General features: G+C 52.8%; 1 protein-coding gene across 6 annotated transcripts in view; it reads left to right on the forward strand.

Annotated features, from left to right (window-relative positions):
* Positions 1 to 7035: 7035 nt before the first annotated feature.
* SLC37A1 (solute carrier family 37 member 1) overlaps positions 7036 to 16949 on the forward strand; it is a 63053-nt gene continuing 53139 nt past the window's right edge. The window contains exons 1-3 of one of the 6 annotated variants that reach the window (XM_081800441.1): positions 7036 to 7158; positions 7802 to 7897; positions 11070 to 11301. In XM_081800441.1, the coding sequence (XP_081656567.1) occupies positions 11246 to 11301 (56 nt within the window). In that variant the 5' untranslated portion in view covers positions 7036 to 7158; positions 7802 to 7897; positions 11070 to 11245. Of the gene's footprint in view, positions 7159 to 7546; positions 7898 to 11069; positions 11302 to 16949 lie in introns of those variants that run through there. The other 5 variants (XM_081800449.1, XM_081800455.1, XM_081800468.1 and 2 more) reach the window with 5 other exon arrangements.

A 16949-nucleotide genomic window follows, 5' to 3' on the forward strand; every position in this document is an offset into this window, starting at 1 on the left:
CTGGAAATTGGGGGGCTGGGGGTCATGGCAACAGCTGACCCTTCAGGTTGGAGCTGCCCACCTTTGTCCTCTCGGTGTCACTCGGGCCACAGACACACTCCATCGCACACACAGATTGGCACCGATAGAAATTCATGATCTCATTACTCTCCTTCTCACGGCCAGCAGCACCTGCTGCCTTCCAGGCAGTGTTTGCCGCAGGTTCCCTTAAATCCTCTTGATTTTCCGCAAACGCCAGAAGCTACCTCCTCCCTCTTCACTTTCCGCAACTGACTTTATCTTCCGCAACAAGGGAATGTAGATAAGAACTCCCAGCTCATGCTTACCCACCTAAAATGACCTGTGTCTACATCTGTTCTTTTCAATTGTCCCTTCTCCTTCCCAGGGCTCATTTCTCCTCACGTGCTTTGGATTCCTTGTCTTTCTGCCTCTGGAGGGACATGTGTCCTTTAAGCTGACAGCCCTCTCCCCTGTGCACACCGACTCCCGTTCTCTCTTCTGGCTTCTGTAGGACAGGCGCCTTCTGAGAGAAACGGCTGCTTCCGGGTCTGGGGCACCTGTGTGAGATGAGCTCAGAGCATCGCGTCACGCTGGAAAGCAAGGATATTATCAAAGGACAAGGTCGTGGCAGGAGGACTCAGGAGCCAATGAGAGGAGCCTCTCACTGGGGGCACCTGGGTGGTGCAGACTGGTTGAGCATCTGATTCTCTATATCGGATCAGAATCGCAGCGTCGTGAGATCGAGCCCCGCATCAGGCTCTGTGCTCAGCGCAGAGTCTGCTTAGGATTCTCTCTCTCCCTCTGCCCCTGCTCCCTGCTCTCTCTCCCTAAATAAATTTTAAAAATCTTAAAAAAAAGAAGAGGCTCCCACTGGCCAAGATGGGCAAATGAGATGAGTGCATGTAACAAAAAGGCCGAAACAACACGAAAGGAAACTGCTTGATAACTTTTGAAGACTGCTAGAAAACTAAGTCATTATTTTGACAGGTGGCAGAGAAAGGAGGGCATCCCACCTTATCCTGCCTTTCCCACCTGAACCACACCCCAGAGTTAGCTAAGTAACTGATGAGGGCAAGTCTCTGTGGAAGTGAGCTACAAATAAAGAGAACTCGTGGGATTAGGACAGGACTTCTGTGATATCCCTTCACAACTTCTGTGATTCTAACTTCCAGGGAAGAATGGACTCAGGCAGGGAACATCGACTGTCACCCAGGCCTTGCTCCTCACTGCCCGAACCTGACTGCGCCTCAAGGTCTCACCGCCAAGTTCAGGAAGGGCAGGGGGCAAAAGAACATGTTCGATCACATCCCAAAGACGGAGCCAGCACCGCACAGGGTGTGGGAAACTGCAGGACAAATGGCCCAGCCCCTGCAACCACAGGGACAAAGTGTCAGGGGCAGAGAGAGAGAGAGAGAGAGGCACAGGGCAAATGTCCAGATGGGGAGACCTGGGGGACGCATCAGGGCAATACGTGCGCGGTCTGCTTGGAGCCCCATTTAAAAACAAACAAAATAGAGGGCGAGAACATTTGTAGGACCGGCAGGGAGGCTGAGAGCACAGACCGGGTATTTGATGCTGTTATGGGATTATTCTTGTTTGGGGGAGCCACAATGATTGGGTTGTAGTGATGTTCGAAACCCTATATTTTAGAGATACATACTGAAAATTTACAGATCCAATACTATAATGTCTGGGACTTGCTGCAAAATACTCCTGGGGCAGGAAGGGGTTGAACAAGGAGGAAACTCGATTGGCCATGTATTGGTAGTTGATGAAACTGAGTGATGGGCACTTGGGGCTTCATTCTAGTGTTCTCTCAACTTCCGCATATGCTCAAAAATGTCCAGACATTCAAAACGTATCCTTCTTCTTCCCCGGGTACCTCTCCAGCTTTGGACCCTTCTCTCCTCCCCAGGCACGGCCAGCCTTCCTGAAATGACTGTTTTATTCTGCCTCCTCTTCCTCACTCCCCACTCAGTCCTGCCCCACAGCGGTCTGCCTGCCCCCATGGAAGTTTCAGTTCCCCCTCTTCTGGGCGAAGCCTGTAAACCCTGACTTCTGTGCAGCATCTGACTCTATGGCCCCCTCCATCCCCTTCTGGAAACTGCCTTCCTTGGGCCCTTGAACATCACCCTCTCCTGGCCTTTCCCACTACCCCATCCACGGCTTGCAGCCCCTCCTCTCTGCCTGGCCCTTAAAAGTCGGTACCCCTGGCTTCTGTCTCAGCCTCCTGCCTGGGCAAGGTTCTACTCCTCTGCTGTCCATTGCTGTCCATACCCGGCCTCCCTCACTGGCCTAGGATTCTTCCAGGGACTAAAGCCACACCTCCAGCCCTGGTCAGCATCTCCACTGAGAGGTCCCCTGGGAACCAGATGCTCAACAAGTACAAATAAATTTCTCTCCCACCTGCCCCCCAAGTCTGTGTTCTGTGTCCCTCTCTCCATGAAGACTCCACCATTCACTTAGCTGCCCAAGCCTGACACCTGGGGGCCAGCCCTGGCTCTCTTCTCTCCTTGCCCCCTAGACCTTTCTCCCACCCCTGCTCCCCAGCAACCATAATCTTGGGCCATCACTACTCCTCAACCAGCCTGCTGCCTTGCTTCCCAGGCTTTTGTGCATGCTGGGTTCCCTCTGCATGGACCATGTCCCTTCTCTGCCCATGCTCTTCGCCAACCCCTTGTGTGCTCCTGAGATGTTACCTCCGGCTAGTCTAGATCAGGTGACCCTCCTTTGCACCCTGTGCGTTCGCTGCTGTAACGTGTAACCGTGTTGTGATCGCTGGTTACCTGTGTGACCTATTCCCTAACCGGATGCTCTCTCTGGGGGAAGGGAGATGGAAATCACATCTGTCTTTGCCTCCTGGAGCTGCTTTGTGGCAGTGGGACTCCCTTGCCTCTTCTCCTCCCTCTTGGCTTGGGTCAGTGGGGGAGTGTGACTTGGGAGGTAGGACTGTTCACTCCCTGTTCCTTCCCCGTGGGGCCACCGCCTGACAGCAGCTACATCCCCTCCCAATCCCCAGCCTGTCCCCAGCTCTGGCCACAGCCTCAGCTCCCTGAGTCCGAGGAGCTGCTCACTTCCCTGGCGCAGCATGCTAGCAGCCTCCTGATGTTGCTAGCCCGAGGGTGCATTCCCACACTGACCTCCCTACCCCCTGTACCCTGCTTGACCTCTGTAGTGGCCCTGTGCCAGTCTGGTGCCCCTCCCCCCCAATTCTTGTCCTTCCCGGTACCGCAGAATGTGACCTTATTTGGAAATAGGGTGGTTGCAGATATAGTTAAGCCAAGGTCCTATTGGAGTAGGGTGTGCCCCAAATCCAATATGACCAGTGTCCTTGTAAGAGGGGAGACACAGAGACACAGACACATGGAGGGAAGTGAGCACAGACACGTGGGAGATGCAGTGTGATGGCAGATCAGAGCCATGCATCTACACGCTAAGAAAACACCAAGGATGGCCAGCAGCACCAGAACCTAAGAAGGGCCTGAAACAGATTCTTCCGTGGAGACTTCAGAGGGAGCACAGCCCGGCCAACACCTTGATCTCAGACTTCTGGCCTCCATAACTGTGAGACCATGAATTGCGGTTTGAAGCTACCCAGTTTGAGGTACTTTGTCACGGCAGCCCTGAGACATGAATATAAGCCCCTTCCTCACGCTCACATGAGTCTCCCTTTGAGGGGACTGGCCTATTCTTGCCACACGGCTTTTGCTCTATGAACTTTTCAAAGTCAAGGCCCCTTGTTGACTCTGAGGCCTCAGTGCCTGGCACAGGGCTGGCCCCTATCGGCAGTAAACACCTGTTGGGTAAGAATGAACGTGCCTCTCATTTGGTCTGTTCCTCTTTTACTGAAATAATATCAAAACAAAGTTAAAGCAAGCATGGACGTTTTGGGTTAAAGCAGAGGCCCACCCAGGGCAGGTGTGTTCAGCTGACAGCCCCATGTCTGGCCCCACTGGGTTCACCCATCTGGAACCCCGGCCCTGGGCTCAATCAGTGTTAGCCCGAGGGCACACCACCTAGGGCCTAGCACACCTTGTCATGACTTTGAAACACTGGATTGGAAAAGGTCAGCTGGATTGGAATTCACTCTATTCTCACAAGAAATCTCCATATTACATGTCAATGAAAGAAAAGGAAGAGCTGTTAGATTCTTTATCATTTCAACTGTTGTAAAACTTGTGATTGTAAAAAATAGCTTTAAAGTTACCTACGGCACCTGGGTGGCTCAGTCAGTTAAGTGACCGACTCTTGATTTCGGCTCAGGTCATGATCTCAAGGTCATGAGATTGAGCCCCCTGCATTGGGCTCTGCGCTCAGAGGGGAGTCTGCTTGAGATTTCCTCTCTCCTTCTCCCTCTGCCCCTCCCACGCTCTCTCTCTCTCTCAAATAAATTAACAAAATATTTTTTAAAAATTTCTAAAAAGTTACCTAGTTGCACAGAGAAAGTGTCTCAGTGGTGATGTCCCAGCTGTCCCCTCTGTCCTGAGCTTGCATGCAGCCAACTTAACCATAAAACCTGGAATGTTCATTGAAGCAGTCGCAGGTTCTCATTTCAAAGTGCGAACTGTTTTATTTGGAAGTTTTATACAAATTTATTATCTCCCCTACTACATTTTTTTGGTGTTTCTTATAATCATATAAAAGATTAATATTTTATAAAAGATTAATATTTTAATCTTTTTGAAATTAAAAGACTGAATATTTTCAGCAAATATGCTATAGACCATCCTGGCCCCCTCTGGTTTTCCACAGTGTGCCATACAAATACTTCCTCTGAGAAAGCTTGTGTACAGGGACTGCGGCCTTCTTTTTTTTGTTTGTTTGTTTTTTTTTGTTTTTATTCATGAGAGACAGAGCGAGAGAGAAAGGCAGAGGGAGAAGCAGGCTCCCAAGGAGCAGGGAGCCCGATGCGGGACTCGATCCCAGGACCCTGAGATCATGACCTGAGCCGAAGGCAGACGCTTAACCATCTGAGCCACCCAGGCGCCCAGGGACTGCGGCCTTCTGAGTCAGGGCATGACCCCTGAGTATCTCCCCAACTACATTTAGAAATAGCTAGTACCAAGTCACTGTGATAAGTCAGGATAAACTGGTTTCAGCTGCCCCCAGGAAATGCAGAGCAGGCCGCCTGAGAGGACAGAAATACTTGAGCCCAGGAGGAAAGGCTGAGGCGGGGCGGACGCCACTGTGTGAGAAAGCACGCCTCCTGGAGGCGACAGCACTGTCCCGAAGCTGGGGCAGGAAGCCGCAAGAGTGGGGGCAGGCCTCATCCGGCTACTAAGGGACCAGGTCTTGTTCCTGTGGGACAAGGGGCACTGTGAGGGGTTTCATCAGGAATGACAGGCTCCCAGCTGCTTTAGGAGGGCAATTTGAGGCAGTGAGTGGGTGTCTGAGGGAGAGCTGGGAAGTGGGGGGCTAGTACACACTTTCAGTGAGAGAGCAGGAGCCCTGAGTAGAACCCATGGGAGCACCAGAGGATGGGTGGTTTGGGGAGAGAAGGGAGCCAGACGGGGCTCATTTGGGGATCACCAAGAACAGATAGTAAGGAAAGGGAGAAAGAACTGGCCCAAGGGAAAAAGAAGTTGAGAGGCCTGGGGCCATCTCACTTGCCGGAGGAGGAGGCCCAGCAGGTGTCCTGTGGCTGAAACCCTGGGGCCCCCGGAGGCTGGCAGGTTTCCTTTCTGCATGGAGAACGCTTCTCAAAAGCCAAAGGGGACATTTGCATGGCTCAGTCGGTTAAGTGTCCGACTCTTGATTTCGGCTCAGGTCATGATCTCAGGGTCCTGGGATAGAGCTCCGCATAGCATCTGGCTGGGCATTCAGTGGGGCGTCTGCTTAGAATTCTCTCTCCCTCTGCCCTACCCCCCTTACCTCCCCACCCCCCACCCCCGCGCACACTCTCAAAAAAAAAAAAAAAAAAGGCAGAGAAGTGGTGTATTCTACACAACTCCGTGAACAGAAAAGGATAGCAGAGTGTTCTAGAAACAGAACAGGCTGCAGGGGAAACCGTGAGGCCTGGCAGGGGAGGAGGAAACCTTCTCCAGACTGGGCTGAGGGAGATGTTGGGCCGGGCAGGCTGTGTGCCCAGACCCACTGTCCCTACAGACCTCTGGGCATTTACAGTGAGGCCTTGGATTGCTTTTAGCCATAAGCATTGTTTTTCTTGTTGTTGTTGTTTTGTTTTGTTTTTTATAACCAGGGGCAGCCTCCTTCCTGGAATTTCATCTGCAAAATGTGTTTTCTGCTTCACTTTGCTCTCCCTGGGAGGTTCAGTTCTGGGACCTGGGCGCCTGGGCCCAGTTCGGATGCTCTGTGTCTACTGTGGGTGCCTGTAGGAATATAATCGGGCCCTTCTGGGGGCTGCCCAAGGTCAGAATGGGCCCTAAGTGAGAGTGGGATTCAGAGAACAATTGTTCTGGGATGTAATGGGAACTGTGAGGGCACCAGCGAGGTGCCATGGACGCAGGTGACTGGAGCCAGACTGGGCTTCTCCAATCTAACCGTCTGAGCTTCATGTCATGCACATACAGGTGTGACTAAAGAAGGCTCAATAGCGCCTATCCGTGGGCCCCTTTTGACTCAGAAGAATGCTAGTTTTAAGATTCTGACCGTTGAGAAGGGGCAGTGGGAATAAAAGCAAGTAGACCAAGGCACACCCTCTTTAGCGCTGGGCCTTCCAGGGGGCGCGTCGCTTTACTGCTTGTGGGTCAGACCCACCTTGAGGACTAAGGGCCCAGGGGGAGCTCCGTTGGCCAGTGGAGAACAAGCCAGTAATTGACCGGGAGCCCGCCGGCAGGTGCAAGGACACGAGCCGGCCGCCAAAATCCCGAGCTGGGCCCGGGGGGTGGGGGGCGGCCTGGGGGCCCCTGCAGCCGGCGGGCGAGCAACGCCACTCGCGTGCCCCCCACCACCCCGGGGCTGTTTGGGACCCTGGGCGCGCCCCGGGGCCGGGGGAGGATCGGGGGAGGGCGGGGAGGATCGGAGGAGGGGGATGAGCCGGAGGGGGAGGGCCGAGCGGCCAGCCGCCGCCCCGGCCCCGGCGCCCCGCCGGCCGCAGGAAAGTGAAAGGGGTGGCGGGGCCGGCGGGGCCACCGCGCGCCGCCCCAGGAAGTCGCGAGCAGGAAGCGCCCGCGGCGGCCGGCTCGGGCCTCGGCGCAGGTGAGGCGCGGGGACAGGGACGGGCCGGGGAGAGCGACGCGGGGACGCTCCGCACCGCCTGCACCCGCCGGGCCGCCGGCCTCGAGCTTTGCGGCCGCGCAGCACCTGCGGCGGCGGGGCGGGTCCCTGCGCTCCGGCCGTCCCCCGCCCCGCCGGCCTTTGTGCTTGGCCTGGGCCTGGGCGGGGGAGTCTCGACTCCTGCCTTGCCTCGGGAGGGGCCGGAGCGGCGCGGGGATCCCGGGCGAGTGGAATCAGGGGCGAGCTGAGCGGTCCTGCGAGCGCCCCTCCCCACCCGGCCCCAGCCGCGGTGACAGCGGGGGTCCGGGGAGCCCGCGGGAGGAGCCCCGCGCATTGGCCGCCGCGCGCCGGGGACGTGGGCGTGCCGCCGAGTCCGCCTTCCCCGGGGACCGGCCGCCGGGGAGGAGCCGGCGCTGAAAGCCGTCCGGGAGGCTCGGGGCGCTGGCGCTCTGGGCCTCTGGGCTGTTTGTTGCTCAGGTGGCTCCCCGGAGCTCGCGAGCCTCCCGGCCAACACGAGTGACAGCATCCTTGTGGATCGATCGGAAAGCGCCCCACCTGCCGACCTCCAACCATCCGGCTCTTTCTTCCTCTTTCCCCCACCTTCCGGCGCTCCCCGCCCTAGCAGACTCCCGGCCGCTCCTGGTGACCCGGTGACCCGCGGGACCGTCCGGATTTGCATTTGAACGGAGGACACCGGAAAGCTCCTTTTCCCAGCCCCCAGGTTTGCATTTCTAAAGGTGGAATTCCAAAGCCTGCCTCTCCTTCCGTCTCCTGGGGCTGGGAGCTGGCAGCTGGCTGCCCGGAAGGTGCCTCCCGCCTTAGGACCAGAAATTGTGGGAAGTTGTTTGAGTTGGTACCTGTGTTAGATTTTCTCCCAGGCTCCTTCCTTGGTCTCCCTGTAGGTCAAGACTCCAGACCTTAAGTGTCTCACCATGTAGTCTTGGACCCCCATCTGCAGGTTCTATTTTGTGCATCCCCTTTGGCGTTCAGTGTGTTGGTGGGGGAGAGGACAGTGGTGCAGATCGAGGAGTCCTTTTTGTGTTTAAACCACAGGAAAGAGATAGTGGCCACTGCAGTAATGTTTAATATGGAATAGAGCCTTTAAAGTACAAACCATAGAAAGTGTTTTCTCTCAAAAGGAGGTTGTATTCATTCTCTCCCTACCCCATTCTCTCCTCTGTCTTTCCAGGAAAAAGAAATAACTTTCTGGGACATGCACCTCCCAGCCAACTTTGCCTTAAAATAAGATCCACTTTAGAAACTGTCCTTAAGTAGATCATTTAAAATCTGCACAGGGCTGCTGAGATGATTTACAGCAGCGTTCCATTCTGGGAAGACCCTTTCAGTGTTACTCGTGCCAAGACTTTCTTTCAGTCTTACTCTTGTTGGAAGAGTGCAGGGAGCTGCTCTGGGTGGCGGGTCACCCACGGGCGGCCCGAGGGCGCGGCTTGGGAGTGTGTGTTTGTCTAGGGTCATTCCTCTTCTCATTGCCTGGCTGGGGCTCTTTCAGAAGATGGGTATGAAAACGTGCCTGTTACGATTTTGACTGAGCTGCTCTGGGAGGAGGGAGGGAGCTGAAGTCCCTGTCTGATGGTAGAATGACACTGGATGGTGTGACTTCTCTCCTGGATCGGTGAGTCCCAGAAGCCCCTATAAAGAGCGACTAGGGAAAAAAGTATGCTTTTTATGTAATTGGGCTGTACACCCAACACAGGGTGGCAAGCAGGTGCCCCGCCTCGTTCCCCTGTGCTCTCCGGAGGACACGGGACAAGCCGGAGGAAGAGAGGGAGGATGGGGCTGAGAGAATGTTGACCTGAATTTGCCCAGTGTCCGGCCCACCGGGCAAGCTGCCTGTTCTCGTCGGGAGGGAGTGCCGTGCCTCACGGCGGACCTCACAGGGCTTGGCGGGCTCTCCATGCGATTCAGTCGGTGCTTCTCGGTGCTTCTCGGGGTCACTGCCCGGGTTCTGGAGGAAGGAGCCTCATTAAATTGAGCTCTTAACATCCCACGTGTAAAATCACTACCTTTACGCAGCTTAACTGCACTTCTCTGAGAATTATAGCACTTGCTTTCACCCATTTCACAGGGGAAGCCTCTGCAATTGTTTTAAAAAAGAAATTGAGATTGTCTTCCCTGCTGATTTCCAGGGCCTTCTGGATTTTTTTGTTAAATTACAGGTTTTACCAGAATTGAGGTTGGTTGATTGATTGATTCAGATGGCAATAGAATATTCCTAGACAAGCCACACCTAGTGGACAGAGGAAGAAAGTGGACTCCGACCACCCATTTTCAGACACCGAAAAACTTAAATCAAATCCTTTACTCTGAAGTCACCATCACAGAATTGTTTCTCCAAGTATATGGAGACCCAAACAGGACCCCACTCATTTTGAGCGGAGTTTTAGTAAAATATTCTTTAAATCTAGGTTTTGAGCAGAAACATCTTTGAAACATTTGCAGGGATTGGTTTAACACATCTCTGGAGCCCTTGCTCTGTGCTGAGTTTGAACCTAAGTCACGGGAATGGGGCAGCCACCTGCAGCCTGGGCTCCCTCTCTAGCTGCTATTTACAGAGCTGCTTCTACCCACCAGGCCCTGGTGCTAAGGGCTTTCCATGGATGATCTCCTTTCCTCTTCCTAAGAACCCTAAAATGTAGGTGCCTGAGGTCAGCTGCGGCAGTTGCCGGGGTGGGGGGGGCAGCAGGCTGGCTGGCTGGCCGAAGCAAAGGTCTAGTTCTGGCTGGGGCGCACACGCCTCCCTGAGAGAGATGGAGGGGTCAGGGTCAGGGGTCCTGGGATGAAACGCCCCAAGGATTTTGACTTTTTTGCTAAAAGCATGCAGGGAGATCCTTGAAGAAGGCGCAGTGTGTGGAGGGGGGAGGGCTGGAATGAAGGGGGGGTGCCCAGGCTCTTAGGAATTTAGCTAGAGCCTTCCAACAGAGCTATTTGCTTTGCTTGTCCGCAACCCCAAAGAAGTTCTTTGAAGACATTAAATAAATTTCAGCAGCTTTAAATTGAGATGAATGTTTACTCAAAAGTAGCTTTTTTTAAAAAAACATCATATAACCGGTGAATTTTCAGTAAGTGTTAAGACAGCACGAGCCATGCTCCTGCATGCACCGGGTCCCATGTTATCTAATACATTGGTCCAAAAGATTCCATGTTGCCAAGCACAGAGGATAGACTTGAGGTTGGCTTTGGGACAGGAGACCAGGCCTCCCTGCCCATTCCTTCCTGTCTTGCCCTGCCTTCGGCCCTGACTTCGGAATGGGGTCATTTTCCATGACCTCTGAGTGACCACAGGAGATGAGGTATCAAGAGGCAGAAACACAGTCAGGTACCTTCCCACAGCGGGAGGTGCATTTCAATTCAGTTGCAAGGCCACAGTGAAATGATTGGTTTGCTGACCTGCCATCTTGCCCAGGCCTGTGTGCCTCTCTTAGTGTGGTTCAGCGTGGCCTGGTCCACAGCGGGTGGAGTCGAGAGTGTCCCGTTCCCTGGCATGCTCTGGTAATTGAGCACATGGTGTAACCACTGGGCACATTACTGGTTTCACATGAATATTAGTATTAGTTCCGGAGAGTATTGTGGTTAAGAGTGAATGGGATGATCTGTAGATGTCTCCCAGATGGAGAGGGACTGGGACTCTGGGTCTCTATTCATCACCAGAACACCATGTGAAATTCATGTCTGTGATTGCTGAGCAAGCCATCCCCGAGGGTACACACTCTGCCTCCACCCAGTAGCTCTCATGGGGGGCAGTTCCCTGTTGAGCTGGAACCCTGCTTTGATCTGGGTTGGCTGACATGTATACCGCATGTTACTTCTGCCAGGGACTCCCGCAGTGTTCCTGTTGGGACACCCGACTTTTCCATTCCTCATTCTCCTTGTAGAGAGCCGAGCCTCTGCCCGAAGGAAGAGGGCACGCAAGACCCAGCAGGACACCTCGACGCACCTTCCAGTCTGCGGAGCTGCAGGGGCCAGAGAGAAATACTTGGAGCCAGGGTTGATCACCTATGCATGAAACATCTCCTCTTGTGACCAGAGCTCCATGGTCTGTGCAGTGTAAATGGCTCCACTCCCCCCCGGCATTCGCTTCATCATCTCATTCTCCCGGGATCAGTGGTGAGTGTTGGCTCGTCCGTCCTGTGGCCTGGTGCTGCGTGGACGTGTGGGCCCTCGCGCGCCCGATGTCATTATATAACATGCACGCGGATGCCTGGCCTCCCTGTGTGACTGTTGAATGGCTTATCAGTGGTGGCAGCTGTGACCGGGAACGTTGCTAAGTTGTCCTCTTTGGTCTTCAGTAGTTTCTATAATAATCACAGTGTCCCCAGAAAAACGACCACTGGCTACTGGCAGGATTATAAAATGGCTGTGGGGGAGATAAGTATATGAACCCTGAGCCCAGTGAGTGGCTTAGCTGGGGCAGAACTTGCTGAGAGAAAATGAAATCTAAACAAGTTAGATGCAGACCAGAACACTGCTTCCTGTTCTGAGAGCAGCCTCACCTCGCATGCTCTGACAGCCCTTCTCATCGTGGGTTCAGAACTCCCACCCTCCTTAGAGGAAGAAGAGGGCGAGGGCAGGGTCTAGGACCAGCTTCTCCATCCTCGAACCCACCCTCCTAAAAGTTCCTATTCCCTGTTGATCTCTATTGGGAAGGAATAAGTTTTCCTCTATCCTCTTAGGCTCTTTCCTTAGGGGCATGCAAATTAAACTACAAAAAAACAGATGTGATCACGTATGTAGGGGAGGTTGCCGAAAAATGTGACTCAGAGGGCTTATATGCCATCTTAATAAGGGAAAAGGAGGAGGAGAAGGGCATGTATGGAAAAACAAATGACTTTGGAAAGGTTAAATGGGCCCTTCTGGGAATAGATGGGAGATAAGATAGTGCTGTGGCAGCCTCCGTTTAGGTGTGCTGGGGATAACTTCTCATTTCCAGTAAGAAGAGTCCTCTCTCCTGGTTACCCCTAGGGAGGGCTTTATGACACTTGAGTTCTTCTAGGTGGCTGTGCTTTTAGGTAGATGAGAAATTTCAGGAACTCAAATGCCTCCCACTCAAAATCGTTTCTACGTCATAGTGGCATATTCTGGATCCCTTCGTCTCTGCCATGACAACCCACTTGTAGCTGTCACACCCTTATTTGCTTCTCAGGCCCCTGCTGGTTGGTGGGCACCCACAGGGCCTCAGGTGTGACCTCAGACCTCTGCCTCCCTTCCAGAGCAGTTCCCTTGTCATTTCAGGTCTACCAGTAACCTGGCCACAAGCTTTAGACATTTATCTTTCCATCTAGTGGGTGCTGACCTTCAGTTTCCTTGTCTGTTTTGTAACTTTATTTTGATACAATTTTCAAAATCACAGAAGAAAATTGTAAGAATATCACAAAGAACTCCCTGGAATTCCTGTATGTCACAAATCCTTTCTTTCTTTCTTTCTTTCTTTGGTTGAGGCACTGGTGGGGCAGGGCGTCTCACACTTTAGTAAACATGTGTCTCACACTTTAGTAAACATGTGCATCCCCCGCCCAGAACTTGTTAAAATGCAAATGCTTACTCAGGAGGTCTGGGGTGGGGCCTGAGAGTCTGCATTTCCCAGGGCATGCGGTGCCCTGAATCCACAGACCACACTCTGGGTAGCAAGGATATATAGAGTATGTGTTCCATCTCTGCCTCAGACTTGCTCTTTGACCTTTACTTTCTAGATCCCAGCTTCCTTCCCTGTTGGCTTTAACATTCCTTTGAAGGGCTTTATATCTTTTTCCCAGCAGGCCTTGCCCTTCCTAACAACATCTTGATTTCCTTTGGGGACCTGACTTCCCTCCTTTTTGTGCAGTTGTGGGACTGATGCAGGCTGGCTGGGTGGAGGTGACCCAGAGGAGGGCCCCACGGGACCAGCCAAGAAGGCCCTCGGCTTCATGCAGGGTAGAAATCAGACATGAATTGAGAGGAAGTAAGAACAGAGTCTGTTAAAGATACCGAGAGAGTGTGGATCCAGACAGAGCGTTTGGGAGACTCAGAAAGGAAAGAAGAGTAAGTCTCATATTTGCTTGGGGCCTGGGGTTTTTATTGATGATGGTCTGGCGCCCACATCTCCTCAGTGATCCAGGAACAAAGACGAGTGTTCAGCTGTCCTCCAAAAGTCACTTATGCCCTGGAGCCAGGGGTCTTGGTGAGTCTGTGGTCTTGAAAAAGTTCATGACGACTCCGCCCAGTCACTCCTTAGATGTTATCTGTTGTGCTGGAAGACTCCAAAGAAATCATTAACTCCTTGACGTTTACAAGGAGGACATAGTTACAAGGAGGACATAGACGTGTAAGGCGGGGATGTAGGTCCTCGCAAAAATAGACGCAGCAAAAAGAGTGAGAAAAACAGTTTTTTTATGGGGTTCCTTTAGTTTCCCTATCTCAGTAGGCGGGTAAGTCTCAGGACTTTGGGGTTCATTATGGCGGCCATCAGTGGCTCCGGAGGCCCTGTTACCATGACCTTTCTCCTTAGCCCACATCCCCCAGGAAGCAGACTAGGACCCTGGGTGGGCTTCGGGTCTCTCTCCTGGGATGTTGAGTCTTGAGTAGAGTAAACCTAGGGTAGAGGGACTATTGAATGCAGCTAGTCCAGCTGGGGGCCAGGGCTCAGCTAGCAGACACACCTTCACATTCTGCCTCATTTGTTTCTCCCTCCACAGCATGCACACACACACACACACACACACACTTTTTTTCTGATTCATTTGAGAGTCAGTTATGGGCATTAGGCCCTTTTATTTTTAAATAGGTTAGTGTATTTCCTATGAATAAGACATTCTCCTGTAACTGTGCCTGAAGGTCAGAATCAAGAAATATAACATGATGTAATACCATGATCTAATCCACAGTCCATATCCAGAAGTTATATCAGATGTCGCCTAATGTCTTGTCCAGTGTCCCCTGATCCAGGACCCCATCCAGAATCACATGTTGCCTTCAGCTGTCCTGTGAGTTTAGTCTCCTTTAATCCAAAACTGCCTCTTGGCCTTCCTTTGTCCTTCATGACCTTGACATTTTTTAAGAGTACCAGCCATTTATTTTGTAGACTGCCCCTTGTTTTGGGTGTCTAATATTTCCTCTTGATTAGATTCAGTTAACGCTCTTTTGTCAGGAACACCACAGAAGGGAGGTAACTTCTCACTGCTGGGTGAAGGAGCTACGAATGTGGGTGCAGGAGGGACTTGAGTGGGTCAGGTGTGTTAGCTTGGAAGTGCTGGAGAAATAGATACATATGGTTCTGCTCGTGAGTTTGATGTGTGTGTGTGGTGTGTGTGTGTGTGTGTGTGTGTGCTGTGTGTTGCGTTTGATGTGTGTGTTATATGCTGTCTGTGTGTGGGTTGTGTATGTTGCATGTGGGTCACGTGCCCTACCCCCTGCCGCTCAGAGGCCGTGGGAACAGCAACACTCAGTGGCGGTGAGCACCACGCTGCCGGATCTTGGTCTCTATGTGCCGTCTCCCATGGAGGGAGCCGGGCTTCCTTGGAGACTGGGCCGATGTCAGGGCTGGGGCAGCAGGCAAAGTAAGATGAGCCGGGAATATTTGGTACCAGAAAATGAGGAGGTGCTTGAAAATGAAGGGGCTCTCACTGGCTAAGTCTGGAGTGACTTGAGATTTAAAGCAAATGATACTAGTGATGGATTAGCCCATTGAATAAAATACCTCGTGAGCGCGCACTGCTGTAAATAAGTGTGTGCACAAGGGGGAGAAAGGAAGCCCCCCCCCCCATGGATCCCTGCTGCTGAGTAGAGCCACAGGGCCTGCCTGGCCCGCCTCCGTCCCGTGACCATCAGGAGCACACACACTGTGGGGGAGACTGGAGGACAGGATAGCCGTGTCGGCTCCACGTATGTCCCCACAGACTGCCTATTAATTACATAGGGGAAAAAGTGTCGCTTCCCTGAGGGGCGGACAGGGGCAGAGAGCCCCTTAACCAGGTGGTCAGTGCCAACGTCACCGACATCCTGTCTCTGCTTTAGGATGCTCCGGAAAGGACTCACATCACAGCTGTTGTGTGGTTTCCTTGTTCCCAAATTAAGGATGTCTTTGGACTAATTTCTATGCCAGATCCTAGTGCCCAGTTACTCTCACCTAAAGCATTTGTTTCTCCTCATTTGCATACAACTCCAATAAATAACACCCCAGCGAGGAAACAGATACTGTGCCCTGCATCGCTCAGGTTGAAGCAGGTTGCTGTTCATCTGGGGGCACGTGCGATGTTGAAGAACATGTCTAAGGAGACCCTGCGGGTGCACACCTATCCTGGGCTGGCATTGCCCAGATGCGCTTTTGTCTTGCTAGAAGCTTCGCGCTAACCCCAGCACTGGTCTTGTCGTGCTTGTAGATGCGACCAAGGCTACCGCCAGACATAACCACAGAGTAAGCGGCACGCCGAGGAGTGAAAGGGTTCAGTAGCTCACCTGTAATTGTACATGTTTAATGTTTCCAAGCCTAAATGTGACACCGAACAAAAATACAAGTGTCGGCTTGCATTCGTGTCCTGAGGCTGCTGTAACAGCTGCCCACACGATAGAAGCTGGAAGTTAGAGACCCAGGCATCGGCGGGGCTGCGTGTCTCTGAAGGCTCCAGAGAAGGATCCCTCCTGCCTCTTCCAGCTTCTGGGGGTGGCTGGCGGTCCTTGGCCTTCCTTATCTTGGCTCTGCCTCTGCAGTCACTTGGCCGTCTTCCCTGTCTGTCCCTGCATCTTCATACAGCCTTTATAGGGACGTCAGTCATTGGATTTAGGATCTCATGTGATCTGAGGTCATACATGGGTTCAGTATGGCCTCATCTTAACTAATTACATCCACAGGACTCAATTTCCAAATAAGGTCACGTTCTGAGGTTTTTGGATGGACTTGAATTTGGGGGGCACAGGGTTCAACCCAGCGCAAAATGGATAATAGAAAACAAATATCATCCACAGTCCTGCTTCGTAAAGGATATAGGAAGACAGAAAATGAGGATAGAATTAATTACAAAGTGGGAAAAAGAGTCAGGAAGGTTGTGTAGGACTTTGGTCCCATAACCCCAGGTAATCCCACAGAAGTAAAATGTCTGCTCAGTCTCCAGGACAGGTATATATTGACACGGCTGCTGTGGTCAGACCTTCTGGGAGGGAACAGTCAGCCTGGGCTGCTGGCTCTTCTCACCGCATCCCCCCCTCCCAAGATCCCATGTAAGCAAGATGAGGAAAGGAAGGGAGGAAGGACAGATTTGGAAATAGGGGAACTAGAGTCGGCCCTGATACCGGCTAAATAGATAGGGTTTTCCTGTTTAGGAGCCGTAGGTTCTGTCTCCAGGAAAATTCCAGTTTGCTGTGTAGGTTCACCCATTGCCCTGACTGCAGGACAGCTTCTCCCAGAGAGCCCTGCCAACCTGTAGGCAGTTACCCGCCCCAAAGAGGCTGATTCATCAAGGAAAGTTCAGTTCAGTCTGGAACCCATGTACTGCCCCCTCTGTGGCCCCTTTACTCATGGGGCATCCCCCAGCGAGGGACAGTCAGGGGAACCTCCTTCATCCCACCGGGCCCTGCGCTGGTGAGAGCTACATGTAGAGCTGCCCGTTAGGGAAGGAGGCAGCAGCCCGGGGAATGAACGTGGAGGCCCAGGGAAGGAGGACGGCAGCCCAGAGGTGGAGGCTGGAGGCCCAGGTGGGCCACTAAGTCCCGATAACCTAGACAGACTTTACCATCTAGAAATGCACATGTATCAGGGCCCCTGGGGCTCTTCAGACATGATCTGG

This window comes from Leptonychotes weddellii, chromosome 1, assembly GCF_054177405.1.
Source record: "Leptonychotes weddellii isolate Sample4059 chromosome 1, ASM5417740v2, whole genome shotgun sequence".
NCBI classification, from domain to species: domain Eukaryota; kingdom Metazoa; phylum Chordata; class Mammalia; order Carnivora; family Phocidae; genus Leptonychotes; species Leptonychotes weddellii.